This window comes from Adiantum capillus-veneris, chromosome 1 (assembly GCF_014529385.1).
Source record: "Adiantum capillus-veneris isolate H3 chromosome 1, ASM1452938v2, whole genome shotgun sequence".
Lineage (NCBI taxonomy): Eukaryota > Viridiplantae > Streptophyta > Polypodiopsida > Polypodiales > Pteridaceae > Adiantum > Adiantum capillus-veneris.
The window spans coordinates 110,089,906-110,113,724 of record NC_140931.1 but is presented as its reverse complement, the minus strand read 5'-3'; the positions used below and the strand labels follow the sequence as shown (position 1 = coordinate 110,113,724).

Here is a 23,819-nt window from a genome sequence, read left to right as displayed (position 1 = left end):
AGATACGCTCAAAATGGTGGGCCCCAATCTACCCACATCATGCACGGCCATCTCATTTCAAACTTTGTCAGTTCTTGTTCACACTGGCTCCTCTCTTTCTTGTGTAACCCTTGGAAGTTCCCTTAACCTATAGAAGAGGACCTATCTTCCTTGAAAATCATTCATTAGTGAGTGAGAGGATTAATGCTTAATTGTACTTAGCCATAAACATAAGCCTAAGTCTACACTTGCTCTTGAGGAATCCAAGCCAATCTTGAAAGAAATCTTTGGAAGATCAACTCTAATCAAAGAAGGACTTGAACTTTGTGCATCAATCAAGGCTTTTAAGTCTTCCCTCTTCTTCTCTCTCCATCAAAATGCGGGGATAACTCCCGAAGGGTTTGTCAAGTAAGATGTGTTTTACTTGAGGTTTGTTGGTTTCTCGTTGTTTTCTTTTCCATCTCTAATCCAACCTTATATCTAACTTTATCTCCTTCTCTAACCAAATATATATCTCTCTTCCTTACATTCTTTACTAATCTATTTCTCCAATTATTTTGCTCCATAATCACCTATTTATCTCTACATAAGCCTCTACCTCTATCTCTAGCTACCAACCATAACAATATCTTTTTCTATATGCTTACATTATCTTAAATGAATAGCCCACACGATGCCAACTTTCACCCTTTCCATAATGTAAAATCTGTTAGGATTAATGTGTGTTTAAGTAAAAAACTTCATTTCCAACAAAGAATTGTATTTCTTTTTGGACCTGAAAGACTACAAAGAAATTCTTTTCTCTCCACTCCATATTATTCTACCCCTCCTAGATTATTCTAACTCATTCGATGTGCACATATTTATTTTGCTCTAGAGGGTGAGTCTTGATTGATTATGAACCATGAAGACTTATAAATACAACTCATTCCACTCGCTAGGCAAAATATATACATCTTTGTGAGTACAGAATTACATCTTTCAAAGAACAATTTGGGATTTGTTTGAAAGATAAAGATTATGATCTATAAAAGCATCAATAAATCCTTTCATCCTACCCTTTATTAGATATGATTAAAGCTTGGATGTTTTCATCTTTTTCTTATTTTGAGAGTTCTATGTGCACACAAGAGGGTGACAGAGAGTCTTCTATGGCTGCATTTTAAGTATTCACCACCACAAGACACCACACTTCATAGAGTGAATCCTTTGCTACCTCCTCACAAGCTCTCACAACCAAATATTAGGGACCTTCCTTGCAAGAATGCGGGGATGGCCTTGAAGCAAGCACAACTAGGCGAGCAAATGATCAATTTTGCAAGTTTGCAACAAAGCCAGTGAGCAAAGCCCTTAAGATTACACACACACACACACACACACACACACACACACACACACACACACACACACACACACACACACACATAACTTTAAAGTTGAAATGAAATAAAACTAGATAAAATCATACCTTTTCACAAAAATGTTGCTTTGTAGATGTCAAAATGAGATGAAATTATATTTTTGCATAAAAATGAGCAAATGATCAATTTTGCAAGTTTGCAACAAAGCCGGTGAGCAAGGCTCTTAAGGTTATTTTTCAGAGAGAGAGAGAGTCAAAGAGAGAGAGAGAGAGAGAGAGAGAGAGAGAGAGAGAGAGAGAGAGAGAGTTGAAATGAAATAAAACTAGATGAAATTATACCTTTTCACAAAAATGTTGCTCTGTAGATGTCAAAATGAGATGAAATTATATTTTTTCATAAAAATGAGCAAATGATCAATTTTGCAAGTTTGCAACAAAGCCAGTGAGCAAGGCTCTTAAGGTTCTTTCACAGAGAGAGAGAGAGAGTCAGAGAGAGAGAGAGAGAGAGAGAGAGAGAGAGAGAGAGAGAGAGAGAGAGTTGAAATGAAATAAAACTAGATGAAATTATACATTTTCACAAAAATTTTGCTATGTAGATGTCAAAATGAGATGAAATTATATTTTTTCATAAAAATGAGCAAATGATCAATTTTGCAAGTTTGCAACAAAGCCAGTGAGCAAGGCTCTTAAGGTTCTTTCACAGAGAGAGAGTCAAACACAGAGAGAGAGAGAGAGTTGAAATGAAATAAAACTAGATGAAATTATACCTTTTCACAAAAATGTTGCTATGTAGATGTCAAAATGAATTAAAATTATATGAAATTATATTTTTTTCATAAAAATATTGCTTTGGGTCAACACATTGAAGAACAAAGATATTCTTAATTTTAAACCCTTGCAAGATGGACATAAATAATAGACACATCGAAGAACTAAGATATTCTTAGTTTTAAATCCTTGCGAGATGGACATAAATAATCGTCACAAAACCTTTGAGCCTTCAACCTGCTTAGGTTCGTTTGGCCTGTGTGAGCATATCATGCACAATATTGGGAGCTATTTTGCTTTGGTGAATATGCATGCTAACGTGCACATCTTGACCAAGAGTTATCAGGAACACATAGTATAAGTGTGAACATGCAAGATATCTTTTCTTCAAAGAAACACGTTCTTGAAATTCCTTGCACGAGCACGATGGATTCTTCCAAACCACAACATCAATCAGCTCTAGATCTGAATCCGCTGAGTTCCACACCTTCAGTTTGAACACCTCTTCAATGCCAATCTTCTTCACCACATTATCTTCCACATGCATTCTTCGAGTCAATGCATAAGTTACTTGTGTATATGCAAGCTTTGACACACCTGGTCTGTAAGGAAGGCGCTGCCTCTCCTCTACATTTGGGTCACTTGTCAGTGGGGTTGTGGAATCGATGACTGCCTGAATTTGTGTCAATGGAAAACCAAAGTCAAATCCTCCAACCACTAACTTCTTTGCCTCTACTATCTTCATGTGTGTCCCTTTTTCAATCGGCCAAATTGTGGGAAGACTACTAGGAGCATGTAGCACAACCTTACTAATGTTCCAGCAATGTCTGACATCTGTGTTGCAAAAGTAGCAAAACTTCTCCTTCTTCCATTGGACCATCTGGCAGTCACTCCAGAAGCATGGTGCTATCTCACCCCCGGGAACAAGTGCATCAAATTTCTTTCCAGATGCCCAGTTGCTACACTTGATCCTACTCGCCATCGGCACTCTCCTCAATTCCCACATGGTGGGATGCACTTCCACCTCACATGCCTCAAGATCATGCAATAGGCTTTCAGCATTGTCTCCTACTTTACCCTTTCCATGAACGATAGCTTCTTGTCTGTCTACTGTGACATAGTTGTACTCCGGACGATGGCTGCACCTTGCGTCATCTTTGTTGTCCTCTTTATCTAGTGACCTCTTGACCCGAAGGGTCTTCTTTTCACCTTTAAAGTTGATTCGTTGCGAAAACATTGGAGTCCCAGAAATTGCATCATCCACTACCTTTGTAGTTTCAACCGGTGATGGTGTTTTGGCCTGTCGTGATATTGCTCTATCGATCAACACCTCTAGAGTGGGCCCCGTTCCAACTAGTTTCCCCTCAAAGAAAGCAAGCTGCCTTGCACATTGAAAGTACGCATTGACAAGGTCGTTGATGCATGCATCATACATACTAATTTTATGTCTATACCCCTCTCCAGCGAGCCATGAACCATGCTTAGATTCTGAAAGATTAGTCCTTGGCACCAGTGCATTGGCTATGGCCCATTGTCCACAAGCACAAAGTTGCCCCAACGACTAGCCCTGTGATGCCACCAACCAAGCCAACTCTCAAGCTTCCTAATTGAGCTATCCAATGCCTTCCCTGTTGTCCACCATGCCCTTATTCGCCTAAAATGCTCAAGTGCATCAAACCTAGTAGATGCATTTCTCCAGCTCTCACACATGTCTAGATGGGTGGCCCTAAAGGGTGATGCAATATATCGATCTATATGAATTCTGAGGCTTTCCTTCCAATGGAAAAGGCAAGATCTCTCTCCACCGACCATCTCCTTTCCATCATTGAACACAGCTCTCACTGCACGCCAATTTTCACCTGAAGTTCATCAGCCATGAACACTGCAAATTGCGGTTTTCTACCACCATGCTCTATCACGACCCTTACTAAGTTCTCCCAGAACATAATCTGCACCACCTCGTCCTCCTCTCTAAACTCACAAGTGGAAATTGTAAGCAGCTCTGCAACACTGCACAAACATGGTGAAATGGAAATTAGCCACAAAATTTACATCACTGAGCTAGGCCAAATCAATACTTACAACTGATCATAGACATGCGCCCCCATGGTATGCCAGCCACCCTCAATTCTGTGCACGTGATCAAAACAGACCCAAGATTGCCTAAGATCACCGGTACCAATAGTGGCCATCCTTTTCACTATGCTAACCCCTGATCCTTCACCGGTTGTGGACATTTTGAATATAAATCATCTCTCGTCCCCTGAATTTTCTTGTAGTGGGAATCGAGAACCATGAAAGAATTCAAAATGACATTTTCTCTTCAACTCAAGAATTGCCTCAAACCCATCACCTGCAGGTCTATTTGCTCATCTACTTTGCACTACCATTTGTTTCAACCTGTCAAGTAGAACCATGATAGATTAGCACAAATCAATGTCAAGTTGTCAAGAGTAGTACAATTAGTTGAACCTACTTCTTAAGGTTCACGAATGCATCCATTTCTCTTGACATCTCTCTCAACTCCTGCTCAGACATAAACTCAGATGGTCCCTTGTCCTGATGTGTGAAAGCACGAAGTACCATTTCCTTTCCAATTTTCATTTGTACTCTCCTTGGCCCCGCACTATGATCCATGCTAACAACCTGAGACACAAGCTTACGAACATTCCTGAGCGAACATCATGAGAGTGTTCCCCATAGTGGATAAAAAGTCGAGAATGTGATGTGCCTTTGGGCATAAAGTAGTAAGCAATGGCAGGACATGTCCCAATGCAAAGAGGGGTATGCTTGCAAAAGAAGCACTCTATATTACCAAAGCTCCCGCAAGCATAGCTACCAACTATGGGAGACTTAAGAAGCTGACCACACCAATGAAGCTTGTTGGCTGACCCTCTCCTTGCAAAGAATGGACAACGCTCATTCACACATTTCAGTGAACCACCACACATGCTTTTGTGAAGAGTCAAGTCATTGAGGGCCCTTGTCTGAGTTTGAGGTTTGGTCCAGAGGTTACCGTCGTACTTCTGCTCCATGCCCTCCATTTGACATCCATCCACCAATTCAAAGATTGTGTTATTTGGGATTTTTGCACGCAGCTCACGGACCCTCCCCAACAACGTGCACTTTGCTATAACTCTATGGATAATGTCATTTGGAGTCAACCGTCTGACAATCTTGAAGGATGATATATTAGATGACAAATCATCATCCTCCACTTCAATTGGCTCTGCACTACATAGGGTCGGATTGTTAAAAAGTTTGTTTGAAGGAGTGTTGTCTCTAATTTCCTCCTCCAAAATACTGCACCAAACAGAAGAAATAGGTCAACAAGAAATCCAATAAATCATGGATTGACAAGTGTGTACCAACTCACATTGGGGAAAGATTGGAGGCACCAAGCTTGGACTCTACTTTGGTAGAATGCAAGCTTGCAATATAGTATTGTGACAAATCACAGCTGAGAAGAAAGTAGCTATCATCATCAAGCCCCAGTCTCCTTTGCAAAACAGACACTGGTTGCAGAACCCCATCACACTTTGCCAATACCTACAACTGAACCGTTCCAATTTCACTAGAGCTTGCTTGAGAGACCAGATTTCAATGCATAGATGAGGTAGAAACAATTGCTACCCCATTGAGAAAAGGGACTTCTATTGCAGCACCATTGAGGTCTCCCAAGAAGATTTTGGCAGTGCACCTATAATCAAATATCTAATTTTTTGCATAAAAATGAAAAAATTAATTTTAGAAAAACCAGCGCACATGCCAGTGCTCCAAAAAATACACAAAATTCACTACATGCGTCTTAAAATACACTACATGCCTCTTAGACGACCAGGGACCTGCTATTAACTAAGGCGGGTCAAGTAATTAAGGCGGCTATATCAAGTAAAATCAAGTAATCAAGTAATTAAGGCGGGTCGTTGGTGTGTCCAGGGTGAAGCTAGTCGCACAGGGCTACGTACATTCTATGAAGGAAGGATCTCGGGAGCAAGGTATGACATCCCCTGGGTGACATCGCAGGGCAAGGTCAAGGAGAACCGCAGAAAAGAATTGAAGGTCACTCAAGAGGACGGGTAAAGAAACGTGGCCGCCCAAGGGTTTTTTCCTCCAAGGTGTTCCCACGAGCTCTCAATACATCCCTCACCCACCCTCGTCACATTTGCTTGCAAGAGGAGGCCCTGCTCCCTGCCTTGCTTTGCACTCATGCCTTCACCAGTTTCCCTATCGGACAGAGGATGCCCTCCCTCCCTTTGCCATTGTGGCTCTACGAATTTCCTTCTCGCACCCATGCCCCTGCCTTGCAATACGCGCCCAGATGACTTGCAATACGCAGCTATCTGCCTTGCAATACGTGCCTAGCTGCCTTGGCTCCACAAACTGCAAACGAAACAGAACCAGCCCTGCCATGTCATCTCCATCATCTTCAACAAAGGCAAAGACATTGACATTGTAGTCTTCCATGGCAGAGCGCACAGATTAGGTGATCATTTGACAAAGCTCACGTCATCATTTGACGAAGCAGAGCTCAGGTGGCCGCCCAGGGTAGGTGATCATTTGACGAAGCAAAGCTGCAACCAGAGTAGGCAAACAGGTGGAGATTGGGTGGAGATGAAGAAGGCATTTCTCATGCCATGCAGCCCCCTCAAGGCGTTTTCACCACGCAGCAAAGTGAGTCACCCAGCATGAATTTCTTTGCTTGAATTTTTTCTAACCTTAAAACTCAGCAAAATGAGCATGCTTGGTTTTTGAAAGTTCACTTCCCATGTTCTGTGTGTCTGATGAGGCCAACTCAGAACCTCAAAGCGCCATCGTGTGTACCTTAGCCTTCGTATACTTCTCTGCAGCATGGCTTTTCTTGCCTCCATTAATTTGAGTGAGCGTAGGTTTGCATATCTCAGATGACTTTAAGCACATGCAGAATGTAGTTATGGATCTCTTGACCAGCTGGTAAAGAGGGTAAGTTATCTATTTATGGTATGCTCTATTAAGATCACCAAACTCCACTTGTGTCGAAAGGATATTGCAAATCGAAGGCTGCATCAGTCGTATTTAATTCGTTGCATTAGTCGTATCTAGTTCTTACCAATGTTCATTACGAAAAAATGCTAATGCTAAGTAGAGCATTGTGGTCAACTATGGCTATGGTTTGCAGGATAGCAATGGCTTGCATTTAGATAGGAATAAAATGTTATAAACTATTACCTGGTAGCTTATAAACTATGACATGGTAGCTTATAAACGTGCATCTCTGCGCGAAGTGATTAGTGAATAATCTTTGATTGTTCAATTGCGTTGAGCGCATTTGAACAATCAAAGACATCCCGGACGTTTTTGCAGTCTGTCCACCTTGGAAAGGCGCCATGGAGCAGCGAAGGGTTGTCCGACATTAGGTTTTACCTGTGACCTTCTTCCATTGTCTTGATGCCTTGATGACTTGGAGGTTTGATGCCGATGAAAATGAGTTTGGGTCTTTGAGTGTTCGATGATCTGTGTTTTTTAGTCGTAGTTTTCTTTTGCTCGTACCGATGCATCTATTGCAAAATGTAGGAATTTGAATGGGCCGGCTACAAATGGACGAGTTCTCAAAATTGCACCCTATCTCAAAAATCCGCCCTGTTTTAATTATATTTACAGTGGAGCCGCCCTATTTTAACTATAGTGGAGACACAGTTCTCTAAAAGCCACCTTGTTTTAACTATATTTATAGTGGAGCTGCCTTTTCCGTGATGACGGGTCAGCCTCGACTTTGTGATAGGCACTTGTGTGTGGGGGGCAATGACTTTGTGACAATCACTTGTGTGTGTGGGCCAATGGTCTTGAACGACTTGACAAGCTTTGGTATTGCGTGTGTGGTTAGCTTTGGTATTGTCGTGTTATACTAACTAGATGTCATGGGTGACAAGGTCAGTTTGCATGAAAGCTAAATGTTGCTTAGTTATTGAATCCAAACTTCCAATGGTTAAAAAGAGGAAAATTTTACAGGCTGTTAGCATAGCAGGTAGCTCAAGGACTTTCGCAAGAAGGGGTGATTTGCTCAGTACACTAGATCAAGCTACCACATCCCTCCAAGGAAGCAGTCCTGACCACGAAGCTGAAGTGTCCCCCGAGAAGCATGCCGACACTATTGATGTTGTCATGGAAGAGATTCCTAACCCAGACCAAGTTGTGGGTATTGTTGTTGGAACTGAAGATGGCTCAGGGGATCAGGATGAATTTGCCGAAGAAGCCCAAGAATTAGTAGCTGTCAGTGTAGCTGGGCCTGACCAGGCGGATGACGATGGTCAGTCTGAGAGTGTCTCCACCCAGACCACTACCTTAGACCCGGCTACCACAGGAAAGAAAAAGATATAGATCTATGGAAAAATTTTGGAAACTTCAACGCCACAGGCATTTTTGGAGAGGATCAAAGTGAAGCACGTCCAACCACCCCCTATGGTCCCACTATGCAGAATGCTTCCAACCGAGGCAATTAGGAAGATTAGCCCACTTACAAAGAGGACTATGTCAAGGAGCTTCAAGAAAATGGGTGGCTATATTCCCAGCAAAGGGGCCTTCACCGTCAGTATCTATGATTTGGAGGGAGAACAGACTTTGTTAATAGATGCAATGCATGAGAGCTGGGATGATGGGTGGAAGGAATTGAACCAGAGGTACGAGGAGGAATTGAACCAGAGGTACGAGGAGGAATTGCTTCAGAGCGAGGAGTGGGGTCCCTATCTTACAGGCAGAATGTTGCATATTTTGGATGGAAAGAACAGACATCGAGCATGGATGGCTTGCATAGCTGAGGGTAAGATCATATTTAGCCATTTTGAATTTCCTGCATAGCTGGTTGTAAAACTTGTATTGATTTTTCCTCAGCACAATCCTCTAGAACAAGCAAGCACTGTAGTGTTTTATGCAATTTTCTAGAGTTTAGGAAGCAAGATGTTGGAGAATTAATTTTCTCCCTGTCACGCTTAAACAAGTAAGCTCCATTAGTCTTTACCGTGAATGAATTGCCATTAATAAATTTACTGTGAATGAACTGCCATTAATAAATTTCGTTTTCTTTGATGTTTGTCTGACATAGGATAAACGAGTTTGCCTTTGTGCCAACCACATTTGGGGATAGACTGTTCCAGCTTAGGAAGCTAGGTGAGTCTGACAAGAGCACACTTTTGTCCTACCTGGAGGAAGAGGACAAAGCATGGGTGGAATCAGAGATGAGGATTCAAGGTGGTCGGGGTAAGAAGAGCTGGTTTTCATTGCCCATTCAAATCATGACTTGGCTAATCTTCAAGGATGACATGGAACAAAAAATTGAAGAGCAGTCAAAGGGGCTTCTTATTGATGACAAAGGTAGCAGTGACAAGATTATAAGGAACGTGGATGAAGGAGTATGAGCGGAAGTGCAATGCGAGAGAGAGTGCGAGAAGAAGAGCACGACGATATGGTGAACTCGCTCTACTGTAATGTGTAGAGCATAGTGAGCTCTTATTAGCTTTCTACAAAAGAATATGTGTACATACCTGGCGACCCGCCCACTTACCTGGGCGACCACATTGGGCTTTATACCCCAACAACCTCCCACTTAAAGTCCAATGTGGTACTTTAAGTGTGAGAGAAGCTACTATACAAGCTAATATACAAGAGATGTAGAGAAGTGATGTACTACCCTACACCTAACTGCTTGCGAAAATGCGCAAAGCTCTCTGAGGGAAGTCCTTTTGTAAGTAGATCAGCAGGATTTTCTGTGGTGTGAACTTTGACAAGCTGAAGTTGCTTATCCTCGAGCATTTCCCTGATGAAATAATACTTCACATCCACATTCTTTGTCTTTGAGTGATAAACTGGATTGCGAGCCAATTGTATAGCATTTTGACTATCACAATATAACACAGGCATCTCTTCTTTGATTCCCAAATCTGTTACTAGTCGATTAAGCCAAATTGATTCTTTGCATGCCTCTGATGTTGCAACATATTCAGCCTCTATAGTAGACTGAGTAACACAATCTTGTAATCTAGAACGCCATGATACTGCTCCACCAGCCAATGTAAAGCCATACCCTGACGTAGACCTTCGGTTGTCTGAGTCACCTGCATAATCTGAGTTCGTAAAACCCTTTACACTTAGCTCCTGAATCCCATAGCTTATACGCATACTCTTTGTAGCTTTCAGGTATCTCAATATTCCTTTCACTTCCTCCCAATGTTTCTTGCCTGGGTTTGACATGTCTCGTCTTACTACTCCCACTGCAAATGCAATGTCTGGGCGAGTAGCAATCATTGCATACATCAAACTACCCACTGCAGATGCATATGGAATCTTATCCATTTCATCATGTTCTTCCTCAGACACAGGACAATCTTGAATGCTAAGTTTCACATATGGTGGCAATGGAACACTCAGTGCCTTTCCCTTCTCCATATTGAAACGTTGCAAAACCTTGTCAATATACTCTGTTTGAGATAACCAAATCAACTTCTTTGATCTGTCTCTCTCAATGCGCATACCAAGTATATGACTTGCCTCACCCATGTCTTTCATGTCAAACGATTTTGCCATCTTTGACTTCAAAGCTGAAATTTCTTCCAAGTGCTTGCCAGCAATCAACATGTCATCCACATACAAAATAAGGATCGGCCAACTACCATCCTTAGCCTTCTTTGTATATAGACAGTGATCGAACTCACTACGTTTGTAGCCTTGAGAAAGCATAAACTTGTGGAATTTATGGTACCATGCCCTCGGTGATTGTTTTAAGCCATAAAGACTCTTTAACAACTGGCATACCCAATCTTCCTTGCCTTTCTCAACAAACCCTTCTGGCTGCTGCATGTAAATTTCCACATCTAAATCACCATGCAAGAACGCTGTCTTGACATCCATTTGGTGCAACACCAAATCTAATATGGCAACCAATGCAAGAAAGCATCTCAATGTAGTCATCTTGACCACCGGAGAGAAGACTTCATCAAAGTCAATGCCTTGTTCTTGCTTAAAGCCCTTGGCAACAAGCCTTGCTTTGTACTTTGGCTGACTATCATGAGCGGTGATCTTATACCTATAAACCCATTTACAAGGTAGAGCCTTTTTGCCCTGTGGTAATTTAACTAGCTTCCATGTCTTGTTTTTATGCAGAGCTGTCATCTCTGACTGCATGGCCAATTGCCAATTCCCGGAGTCCTTCATTTGCACTGCTTCCTTGTAACATGAAGGCTCATTGCAATCAGTCAACATGACATAGTTCATAGATGGAACAAACCTATCAGAAGGTTGCGTGACACGTCCAGATCTACGCACAATAGGTGGCTCAGGCTCAGCCACAACCTGTGGTTCCACTCTATCCTGTCCTTGCTCCTCTTGAGCCCTGACATTTTGTCTTGCACGTGCAGGTCCATCTTCTTGGAAGACAACTCTTCTAATCTCCTCAACCCTCTCTGGTTTAGAATGATATTTGGATTCATTAAAGTGAACATCATTGCTGCGGACAACCTTTCTGAATTCGGGATCCCAAAGTCTGTACCCCATCTAACCAGAATTACCATAGCCTAGAAAGATGCACTTTCTACTCTTTGGCTCAAGTTTGTTCCTAAATTCCTTTGGAACGTGAGTATATGCCTCACAGCCAAAGACTCTGAGATGCTTGTATGAGGGCATTTTGCCTGACCATACCATCTCTAGCACTGAATCCTTCTGCAAAACCTTGCTAGGAGATCTATTTACAATATGAACAGCTGTTGATACAGCTTCAGCCCAAAACCCATTTGGCAATTGTGCATTAGACAACATACTTCTGACCTTCTCTTGTATGGTCCTATTCATCCTCTCAGCAACACCATTTTGAGGAGGATTGTAAGGAGCAGTAAGTTCACGTTTTATAGCTTTTGACTCACAAAAGTCTTGAAAGGCCTTTGAAACATACTCTCCACCATTGTCAGTGCATAAGCATTTAAGCTTCTTGCCACTCTGATTCTCCACAAGTGTCACAAACGGTTTGAAAACACTAAACGCTTCATCCTTGTGCTTGAGAAAGTAAACCCATAATTTCCTCGAGTAATCATCTATAAATGTCATAAAGTAAGAAGCTCCCCCTAGAGATAGGTTAGGCATAGGTCCACACAAATCACTATGAACAAGTGCCAACTGTGTATCTCTTCTACTGCCTCTATGCTTACGTGGCTGCTGTGTTTGCTTACCATACAGACAATGTTCACAGAATTCAAAATCATTAAATGAAAAGCCAGGAAAATAACCAGAACGAGACAAGATTTCCATTCCCTTCTTGGACATATGTCCTAATCGGCTATGCCACAAAGAAACGTTCGGCTGCTCGGTTACATTGATTACATTTTTAGAGACATTTGATACATATATCATGTAAAGTCCTCCAGACTTTACTCCATGTGCTACTGTCATAGAACCCTTGGATATCTTCCGCATGTTCTGTCCAAAAGTGGTGACGTAGCCAGCATCATCAAGTAAACCTGTGCTGATCAAGCTCTTTGTAATTGCGGGAACATGTCTCACATTCTTCAGCGTGAAAGAAGAGCCATTCTGAAACTTCAATTGAACATCTCCAACACCTAAGATCTCACATGTCTCCCCATTGCCTAGCCGAACATGATCTTTAGTGGTCACATAAGAAGTAAACCACTCCTTCTTTGGAGACACTTGAAGTGATGCCCCTGAGTCTATAATCCAGTCACTCAGTGCATTTCCATCAGATGCTGTAAGAAGAGCTGAGTCCATTGTATTCTTCAAGAAGTAGATGTCTCCTGACACTAGACTGTCATCCTCTGCAACAGTGTTTGTCACATTTATTTCTTGAATCTTCACTGAGGACTTGTTCTTCTCACCATTGTCTTCAGCTTTCTCTTTGCCTTTTTCTGCTTTCCATTCTCTGTAGTCTCTTTTCATGTGACCCTTCTTGCCACAATGGTAGCATTCTATGTCACTCTTGCCTGTAGCACTGCGGGACTTGCTACGAGACTGATTCCTCTTTCCACCTTTGTACTTTTCTTTGGTCCTTCCCCTGACAACTAAGGCTGTTCCTTTGCCTTTGTCCATTGTCTTTCTATTGGTTTCTTCAGTAAGCAGACTTCCTTCTACACCTGCTATGTTCAAACCATCTGGAGGTGCAGAATTACTCAAAGCTGTGCGAAAAGTGTCCCAACTTTCCGGCAATGTGATCAACAGGAACATAGCTCTAACAGGTTCATCAAACTTGACACCTTGAGCTGACAATTGACTGTAGATTCTGTTGAATTCATTCAGATGATTGGACATAGGTGTCCCTTCTTTCATCTTCAAGTCAACAAGCTTCTTAAGCCAGTATACCTGTGAAGTTGCACTCTGCTTCTCATAAAGATCACTCAGCTTTAACCATGCTTGATAAGCCGACATCTCGTCTGCTACATTGAAGTAAACGCTTTCTGCCAAAGTCAGCATAATGGTAGAAAGTGCCAATTCATCCATTTCGCTCCATTCATCTTCGTCCATATCTTCTGGTTTTATCCCCTTGAGCTTTATAGGTTTTATCTGCTGCTTTTGTACGAACACGTGCCAAATCTGCTTCTTCCACAATGGGAAATTGGTTCCATCCAGCTTCTTGATATTGTAAAGAGCAGTGTCCTGTGATCCAGCCATAGCTACGCTTCACAGTAGTTTACTTTCCTGGGAAAAATCCGCCAGAGTTTCCCCTGTAAACTGACCTCTGAACCAATATCAACCTGTCAAATGAACCAAGAAAGCTTCAGATTCTGCAGAAATTTCGACAGAGTCTCCTTTGTAAAATGGCCCTGGTGTACTCAAAAAACAGACCAAAAAACAGACCAAAAAACAGCTCAAAAAACCACTATCTCTCTAACACTATAAGCTGTGGGTAAACCTGTCCTGCACCTGTACTGTCTCTGACTGTCCTGTCACTGTCCTGTAAGCATAGATTGCGACAATGCCTCAACGGCAGTAAAGCAAAGATGCAATCCCAACTATCTAACTCACAGTCAATACATCTTAGTTGCCTATCTAAGGGTGCTCGAGGGATCGTTCCAAGACCTGTATCACCGAAAGGATCTCAACATTCGAGAATCCCCCAGCTCAATAAAACCTCACTCGACCCTCAACAAAGGCTGCAGTAAATCTGACAATACATAGACTTCCCGCAAAGTCATACATCCACAAATTTTCCACTGTATGCTGTAACCGCTGCGGCGGTTGTTTGCTGCGTGACTCACAGCCAGCAAACCCTCAACAGACATACATCATCTCTGACAATACATCCCATGTGGAAGTACCTGCAATGTCAGAAAGAAATCTGGAATATCAAGCAGCAAACACAAGCTACCTGATGAGCTAGTGGATGTCACCTACAATCTGTGTGTAGATGCGCCCGTGTCGTATGTGACACGCCTCCAAGAACTGTGAGCCGTCCTTCGATGTGTAGACAACCACAAATCAGCACTCTGGGAGTGTCGATATCCTCAACACCTGCAGTCGTAGGCCGAAAACCCCAAATTTGCAGAGTCGGTTCTGCACCCGTCGAGACCACGTAGTCCAAAATGGCCTGCGCAGACCTTTGTCGAAGCCAAATGGTGGCCGAGATGACCTCAGAATGAAATTCTGACAACACGGAGCCCTTCGATTTCTCCCACGAGATTTGGGGCCGTGTCTTCGCCTGTCGAATTTCACTCCAATCTGAGCTGGTGACTCTAGCCTCCTGCAGTGCTGCCCCGAGCCTCGATCTGAGCTCTGATACCAGTTGAAGGAGTACGAGCGGAAGTGCGACGTGAGAGAGAGTGCGAGAAGAAGAGCACGACGATATGGTGAACTCGCTCTACTGTAATGTGTAGAGCATAGTGAGTTCTTATTAGGTTTTTACAAAAGAATATGTGTACATACCTGGCGGCCCGCCTACTTACCTGGGCGACCACATTGGGCTTTATACCCCAACATACTTTTGACCTAAAAAACCGCTTTAAGCATACATTCCCGCTACCCTTTGGCTGCCTAGGGCCTTGGCACCTGTCCTAGCCTTCTGCACTGCACTCGACTGCTACCTCTGCTTGGCATAGACCATTTCCTAGCTCGGACCAACTTTGGCTGCACCATCATTGCCCACCCCCTCGTTGAACATCTATGTTCGACCACACATGGGCTTATTGCACTAAAAAACTGCACATCAGAAACAAACTCTCTATACCCTGGAAAACCACCTACCATATGTACACTGGTACCCGCCGTCTTGGTTCATACGGGTTGCCCAACCCCCTTCTTTAGTTGTTATCAACCGCCTGGGTCAAGCACCTTGCATTGGTCCCTTTTGTCCATCTGCAACACCCTTGCATAGTGCCACACCAAGGCACATATCCAACTGCATATCCAAACCATCAAAACCATACTTCTACCACTCCAAGCAATTATTGGCAAATTGCCCACTCGCAACCAAGAATCTCCAAGAACACCTAATAGATCACCCTCGCGCTCACCATCCAAAGACCTGCTTGTACCTACTATACAAGCTAATATACAAGAGATGTAGAGAAGTGATGTACTACCCTACACCTAACTGCTTGCGAAAATGCGCAAAGCTCTCTGAGGAAAGTCCTTTTGTAAGTACATCAGAAGGATTTTCTGTGGTGTAAACTTTGACAAGCTGAAGTTGCTTATCCTCGAGCATTTCCCTGATGAAATGATACTTCACATCCACATGCTTTGTCTTTGAGTGATAAACTGGATTGCAAGCCAATTGTATAGCACTTTGACTATCACAATATAACACAGGCATCTCTTCTTTGATTCCCAAGTCTGTTACTAGTCGATTAAGCCAAATTGATTCTTTGCATGCCTCTGATGCTGCAACATATTCAGCCTCTATAGTAGACTGAGTAACACAATCTTGTAATCTAGAACGCCATGATACTACTCCACCAGCCAATGTAAAGACATACCCTGACGTAGACCTTCGGTTGTCTCAGTCACCTGCATAATCTGAGTTCGTAAAACCCTTTACACTTAGCTCCTGACTCCCATAGAATATACGCATACTCTTTGTAGCTTTCAGGTATCTCAATATTCCTTTCACTGCCTCCCAATGTTTCCTGCCTGGGTTTGACATGTCTCGTCTTACTACTCCCACTGCAAATGCAATGTCTGGGCTAGTAGCAATCATTGCATACATCAAACTACCCACTGCAGATGCATATGGAATCTTATCCATTTCAGCCTGTTCTTCCTCAGACACAAGACAATCTTGTTTGCTAAGTTTCACATATGGTGGCAATGGAACACTCAGTGCCTTTCCCTTCTCCATATTGAAACGTTGCAAAACCTTGTCAATATACTCTGTTTGAGATAACCAAATCAACTTCTTTGATCTGTCTCTCTCAATGCGCATACCAAGTATATGACTTGCCTCACCCATGTCTTTCATGTCAAACGATTTTGCCATCTTTGACTTCAAAGCTGAAATTTCTTCCAAGTGCTTGCCAGCAATCAACATGTCATCCACATACAAAATAAGGATCAGCCAACTACCATCCTTAGCCTTCTTTGTATATAGACAGTGATCGAACTCACTACGTTTGTAGCCTTGAAAAAGCATAAACTTGTGGAATTTATGGTACCATGCCCTCGGTGATTGTTTTAAGCCATAAAGACTCTTTAACAACTGGCATACCCAATCTTCCTTGCCTTTCTCAACAAACCCTTCTGGCTGCTGCATGTAAATTTCCACATCTAAATCACCATGCAAGAACGCTGTCTTGACATCCATTTGGTGCAACACCAAATCTAATATGGCAACCAATGCAAGAAAGCATCTCAATGTAGTCATCTTGACCACCGGAGAGAAGACTTCATCAAAGTCAATGCCTTGTTCTTGCTTAAATCCCTTGGCAACAAGCCTTGCTTTGTACTTTGGCTGACTATCATGAGCGGTGATCTTATACCTGTAAACCCATTTACAAGGTAGAGCCTTTTTGCCCTGTGGTAATTTAACTAGCTTCCATGTCTTGTTTTTATGCAGAGCTGTCATCTCTGACTGCATGGCCAATTGCCAATTCCCGGAGTCCTTCACTTGCACTGCTTCCTTGTAACATGAAGGCTCATTTCAATTAGTCAACATGACATAGTTCATAGATGGAACAAACCTATCAGAAGGTCGCGTGACACGTCCAGATCTATGCACAATAGGTGGCTCAGGCTCAGCCACAACCTGTGGTTCCACTCTATCCTGTCCTTGCTCCTCTTGAGCCCTGACATTTTTTCTTGCACGTGCAGGTCCATCTTCTTGGAAGACAACTCTTCTAATCTCCTCAACCCTCTCTGGTTTAGAATGATATTTGGATTCATTAAAGTGAACATCATTGCTGCGGACAACCTTTCTGGATTCGGGATCCCAAAGTCTGTACCCCATCTCACCGGAATTACCATAGCCTAGAAAGATGCACTTTCTACTCTTTGGCTCAAGTTTGTTCCTAAATTCCTTTGGAACGTGAGTATATGCCTCACAGCCAAAGACTCTGAGATACTTGTATGAGGGCATTTTGCCTGACCATACCATCAATGGCACTGAATTCTTCTGCAAAACCTTGCTAGGAGATCTATTTACAAGATGAACAGCTGCTGATACAGCTTCAGCCCAAAACCCATTTGGCAGTTGTGCATTAGACAACATACTTCTGACCTTCTCTTGTATGGTCCTATTCATCCTCTCAGCAACACCATTTTGAGGAGGATTGTAAGGAGCAGTAAGTTCACGTTTTATACCTTTTGACTCACAAAAGTCTTGAAAGGCCTTTGAAACATACTCTCCACCATTGTCAGTGCGTAAGCATTTAAGCTTCTTGCCACTCTGATTCTCCACAAGTGTCACAACCGTTTTGAAAACACTAAACGCTTCATCCTTGTGCTTGAGAAAGTAAACCCATACTTTCCTCGAGTAATCATCTATAAATGTTATAAAGTAAGAAGCTCCCCCTAGAGATAGGTTAGGCATAGGTCCACACAAATCACTATGAACAAGTGCCAAGTGTGTATCTCTTCTATTGCTTCTATGCTTATGTGGCTGCTGTGTTTGCTTACCATATAGACAATGTTCACAGAATTCAAAATCATTAAATGAAAAGCCAGGCAAATAACCAGAACGAGACAAGATTTCCATTCCCTTCTTGGACATATGTCCTAATCGGCTATGCCACAAAGAAACGTTCGGCTGCTCGGTTACATTGATTACATTTTTAGAGACATTTGATACATAAATCATGTAAAGTCCTCCAAACTTTACTCCATGTGCTACTGTCATAGAACCCTTGGATATCTTCCACATGTTCTGTCCAAAAGTGGTGACGTAGCCAGCATCATCAAGTAAACCTGTGCTGATCAAGCTCTTTGTAATTGCGGGAACATGTCTCACATTCTTTAGTGTGAAAAAAGAGCCATTATGAAACTTCAATTGAACATCTCCAACACCTAAGATCTCACATGTCTGCCAATTGCCTAGCCGAACATGATCTTTAGTGGTCACATAAGAGGTAAACCAGTCCTTGTTTGGAGACACTTGAAGTGATGCCCCTGAGTTTATAATCCATTCACTCAGTGCATTTCCATCAGATGCTGTAAGAAGAGCTGAGTCCATTGTATTCTTCAAGAAGTAGATGTCTCCTGACACTAGACTGTCATCCTCTGCAACAGTGTTTGTCACATTTATTTCTTGAATCTTCACTGAGGACTTGTTCTTCTCACCATGGTCTTCAGCTTTCTCTTTGCCTTTCTCTGCTTTCCATTCTCTGCAATCTCTTTTCAGGTGACCCTTCTTGCCACAATGGTAGCATTCTATGTCACTCTTGCCTTTAGCACTGCGGGACTTGCTACGAGACTGATTCCTCTTTCCACCTTTGTACTTTTCTTTGGTCCTTCCCCTGACAACTAAGGCTGTTCCTTTGCCTTTGTCCATTGTCTTTCTATTGGTTTCTTCAATAAGCAGACTTCCTTCTACACCTGCTATGTTCAAACCATCTAGAGGTGCAGAATTACTCAAAGCTGTGCGAAAAGTGTCCCAACTTTCTGGCAATGTGATCAACAGGAACATAGCTCTAACAGGTTCATCAAACTTGACACCTTGAGCTGACAATTGACTGTAGATTCTGTTGAATTCATTCAGATGATTGGACATAGGTGTCCCTTCTTTCATCTTCAAGTCAACAAGCTTCTTAAGCCAGTATACCTGTGAAGCTGCACTCTGCTTCTCATAAAGATCACTCAGCTTTAACCATGCTTGATAAGCCGACAACTCGTCTGCTACATTGAAGTAAACGCTTTCTGCCAAAGTCAGCATAATGGTAGAAAGTGCCAATTCATCCATTTCGCTCCATTCATCTTCGTCCATATCTTCTGGTTTTATCCCCTTGAGCTTTATAGGTTTTATCTGCTTCTTTTGTACCAACACGTGCCAAATCTGCTGCTTCCGCAATGGGAAATTGGTTCCATCCAGCTTCTTGATATTGTAAAGAGCAGTGTCTTGTGATCCAGCCATAGCTACGCTTCACAGTAGTTTACTTTCCTGGGAAAAATTCGCCAGAGTTTCCCCTGTAAACTGACCTCTGAACCAATATCAACCTGTCAAATGAACCAAGAAAGCTTTAGATTCTGCATAAATTTCGGCAGAGTCTCCTTTGTAAAATGGCTCTGGTGTACTCAAAAAACAGACCAAAAAACAGCTCAAAAAACACTGTCTCTCTCACACTGTAAGCTGCGGGTAAACCTGTCCTGCACCTGTACTGTCTCTGACTGTCCTGTCACTGTCCTGTAAGCATAGACTGTGACAATGCCTCAACGGCAGTAAAGCAAAGATGCAATCCCAACTGTCTAACTCATAGTCAATACATCCTAGCTGCCTATCTAAGGGTGCTCGAGGGATCGCTCCAAGACCTGTATCACCGAAAGGATCTCAACATTCGAGAATCCCCGAACTCAATAAAACCTCACTCGACCCTCAACAAAGGCTGCAGTAAATCTGACAGTACATAGACTTCCCACAAAGTCATACATCCACAAATTTCCCACTGTATGCTCTAACCGCTGCGGCGGTTGTTTGCTGCGTGACTCACAGCCAGCAAACCCTCAACAGACATACATCATCTCTGACAATACATCCCATGTGGAAGTACCTGCAATGTCAGGATGAAATCTGGAATATCAAGCAGTAAACACAAGCTACCTGATGAACTAGTGGATGTCGCCTACAGTCTGTGTGTAGATGCGCCCGTGTCGTATGTGACACGCCTCCAAGAACTGTGAGCCATCCTTCGATGTGTAGACAGCCAAAAATCAACACTCTGGGAGTGTCGATATCCTCAGCACCTGCAGTCGTAGGCCGAAAACCCAAATTTGCAGAGTCGGATCTACACCCGCTGAGATCACGTAGTCGAAAATGGCCTGCGTAGATCTTTGTCGAAGCCGAACGGTGGCCGAGATGACCTCAGAATGAAATTCTGACAACACCAAGCCCTTTGGGGACTCCCACGATATTTGGGGCCGTGTGTTTACCTGTCGAATTTCACTCCAATCTGAGCTGGTGACTCTAGCCTCCTGCAGTGCTGCCCCGAGCCTCGATCTGAGCTCTGATACCAGTTGAAGGAGTACGAGCGGAAGTGCGATGCGAGAGAGAGTGCGAGAAGAAGAGCACGACGATATGGTGAACTCGCTCTACTGTAATGTGTAGATCATAGTGAGTTCTTATTAGGTTTTTACAAAAGAATATGTGTACATACCTGGCGGCCCGCCCACTTACCTGGGCGACCACATTGGGCTTTATACCCCAACAGTGGAGACACTTTATCGAGGTAAGACATCAAAGTTTGCAAGGATTGCAGACCCAAGCAATGGGGAGCAGTATTGGAATGCTGTGTTGTCACTGCCTTGGCATGAGCCATCCACGCACATTGCCACTGAGGAGAAACTGAACATGATAGGATCATCAATGATTAGCGATGCTAATAAAGCTCAGATTGTGTGCATGCTGGAAAACCACAATGCAAACCAGAGAACTTTGGAGGGACTCCCAAATGACAAAGCTAAGGTTCGTGATTGGCTGCATATGTATTGATTTTGGTTGCAATTGGCAGACCATGGTCGTATACTCATACAAGAGATAAGGGAATTCGATCATGTGCCTTCACCTCCTGAATCTCATTGGAACTCATACGTACAGCTATGTAGAATGAGGTTCTTTCGAAAGGCTTTCAAGACTAATGAGGGGGGAATAAAGTTTTCTAATGAGCCTGATCTTCAGCCCGGCCTGAAGACAGCTGCAACACGGGTGCTTTACAGGTGCAACTCCTTTCTTTTGTTGTTTCTTCCATTTACTATATTGGTGTAGAGGCTCATTTCATCTGTTTGATCTCTTGTAGATGGCTCCGAAAAGAGCATTCTGAGAAACATATAGCAGAAATACCTGCCATGGAGTACGTTTGGAAACAGGAGGACCAGCCGGTTTACATGTACCAAGATGTGAAACTTGGTAGGGTAAGTATAGCTCTTTGATGATTCAATGAGCTCCTCTTGCAAATAATGTTGTCATGGCCCATGACAAGTGCACATTTAATGTAGCATCTGAGTGAGGTGGAGATAAGGCACTACCCTTGGTGGCTGGACTTGCTTGGTCAATGGGCACCAGAGGAGGAATTAGAGTTGTATGACTTGCACAAGACACAATTGCAGATGGGGACAACAAAACATCAAGAGCAAGGGGGGGACTCAATATCTCACTTTGCCTCCACTGGGTCAACAATATCTAGGACTAGTGGCAAGAGGCCTCCAATGCCAGTAAACCTCGGCAAAGAAATAGTTAATAAATACTTGGTGGCACAACAGCAGTCTGAAAGGGAAAGGACAACCACCTTAGGAGCGTCCAGTAACAAGGGCACTTATGTTCCACCTGAATTGAAACCAGCAGGTAAGGCTAAAAGATAGAAATGTCTTTGGCACTATCAAATACGTGTCGGCGCCTAAAAGAAGAGTTGTGTGCAAGCACTGTGTTTTGCTTTCATGTTCAGGTGGAGGACTTGTGGAAGGAAATGACTAACCCAGTCAAGAGCAAGGAGCTGACCTCTCGTGTATCTGAGGCACTGACTATTGTCTACAGCATAGGGAGGATTAAAGGGAAGCAAGTAGACAACTGTGTTGATCTAATAATTGCTGACTTTCCTTCTAATGTAGCGGTGGAAGGATTTTCCCAGAAGAAGGTTCCGGGGTGGAATAGGCTTGGCCCAATGACATTTGAGAGCACTTTCAAGCTGGCAGACCTCTACCTTTCTGACTTGGGATATCTAGTTTGCTTGTATCCACTAGAGGAAGGAGTGTCTATTGAGCGTATAGCCACCAGATTGGGGTTTGCAATGTTCCGACGACAGATTGTCCATTGCACTCCACCAATTGGAACCAAAATCGGGCACATTGTGATGCATGTGAGTCTCCCTCCATTTGGTTTGGGTTGTTTTTTGTGGCCAAGTATTGAGTGATATATCTTCTTATGATTTGGAGTGGTTGTGCTTTTAGGTGTCTTGTTTAATGCTATCGTTCTTTGTGAGATCATCCACCCCAATCACAACTCTTGATGTACATGAGGACCAGCTAGCAAAGATGGACCTGGGGGAGGGTTTTCAATTAGCAAAGGACATAATATATGATGTGTAGGAACCTAATTGATGCTTTGAATCTATGCATAGGACATTTAATCTTGAAAGAATGTGCATGAAGGTAACAATGTGTAATTTTATGGCTGCTCTATCATGCAGGGTTCCCCTTGAGGATATTTCAGTACGCAAGGGAAAGCCTTGGCGAGGTGGGACTCAACGTGGCGAGAAGTTGGCAAAGTACATAATATCCTTGTTTAGTTGCATTGAAGACACAGTGCTCGACCTCTTTGTAGGCACGGGAACATTTGGGTTGGCTGCTGCCTTCATGGGTCTCCATGTTTTGATGTTTGAAGGAGACGACCGGATCTATTCTAGACTCCTTCTTCCTTATCGGAGTATTGAATTGTAGTTGACATGTTGGAAATGTTTTTCATTGGTATATGGTTGAAATTGTTGTGTACACATAAGGCTATATGCACCGGATTTGTTCTAGACTCCTTCCTTATCGGAGTATTGAACTATAGCTGACATGCTATATGTTTTGCATTGGTGTTTGGTTGAAAATTTGTGTTCACATAAGGCTATATGCAGATTGCTGTGTTTGAGATAATCTCTACATTTTGCTGTCATGTTTTATTGAGTCTACTTTGTGCATCAGGTTGATAATTTTTTTGAAAATTGTAGTGTTCTACATCAGGTTGCTCAAGGTTAATTCAATTAGTTTCCTGTTGAACAGTGAAGTGAAGTTGAGCGTGAATTATTCTCTATCATCATTAATGAATCCTAGCCCTCAAGCTTTAGAAGATGTGGTTTGTACATTGAATCTAGTTTCTAAGGGATCTCTTTAGTGTGAAATTGGATTCTTCTTTTTCATATCGCCAGCTTTGTCCAATTAATGCCTACATGTCGTAACAACGCCTCAAACAAGAAGAGAAGTGGGCTTGTAAAGGTGCAAGATTCCCGAGCTTTACATCAATTGGGATAGTCTAAGTGGGACTTGAACCCCAATCTTGAGGATGCATGGTGTGTGTGAGTGGGGCATGTTTCCTCGCTAGGAAACTTGATAAGAAATCCAATGCATTGTG

The 23,819-nt window shown here is 42.8% G+C and overlaps 1 protein-coding gene and 1 pseudogene across 1 annotated transcript; one reads left to right on the top strand and one right to left on the bottom strand.

The window, feature by feature from the left end:
- Window positions 1-2,348: 2,348 nt before the first annotated feature.
- On the bottom strand, window positions 2,349-3,089 carry LOC147465347 (uncharacterized). Its single transcript, XM_086511570.1, has one exon. It carries the CDS (start codon window positions 3,087-3,089, stop codon window positions 2,349-2,351), a length of 741 nt encoding a protein of 246 aa, XP_086367696.1.
- A 4,910-nt stretch (window positions 3,090-7,999) lies between these two features.
- On the top strand, window positions 8,000-22,792 carry LOC147465346 (uncharacterized; annotated as a pseudogene).
- Window positions 22,793-23,819: the final 1,027 nt, after the last annotated feature.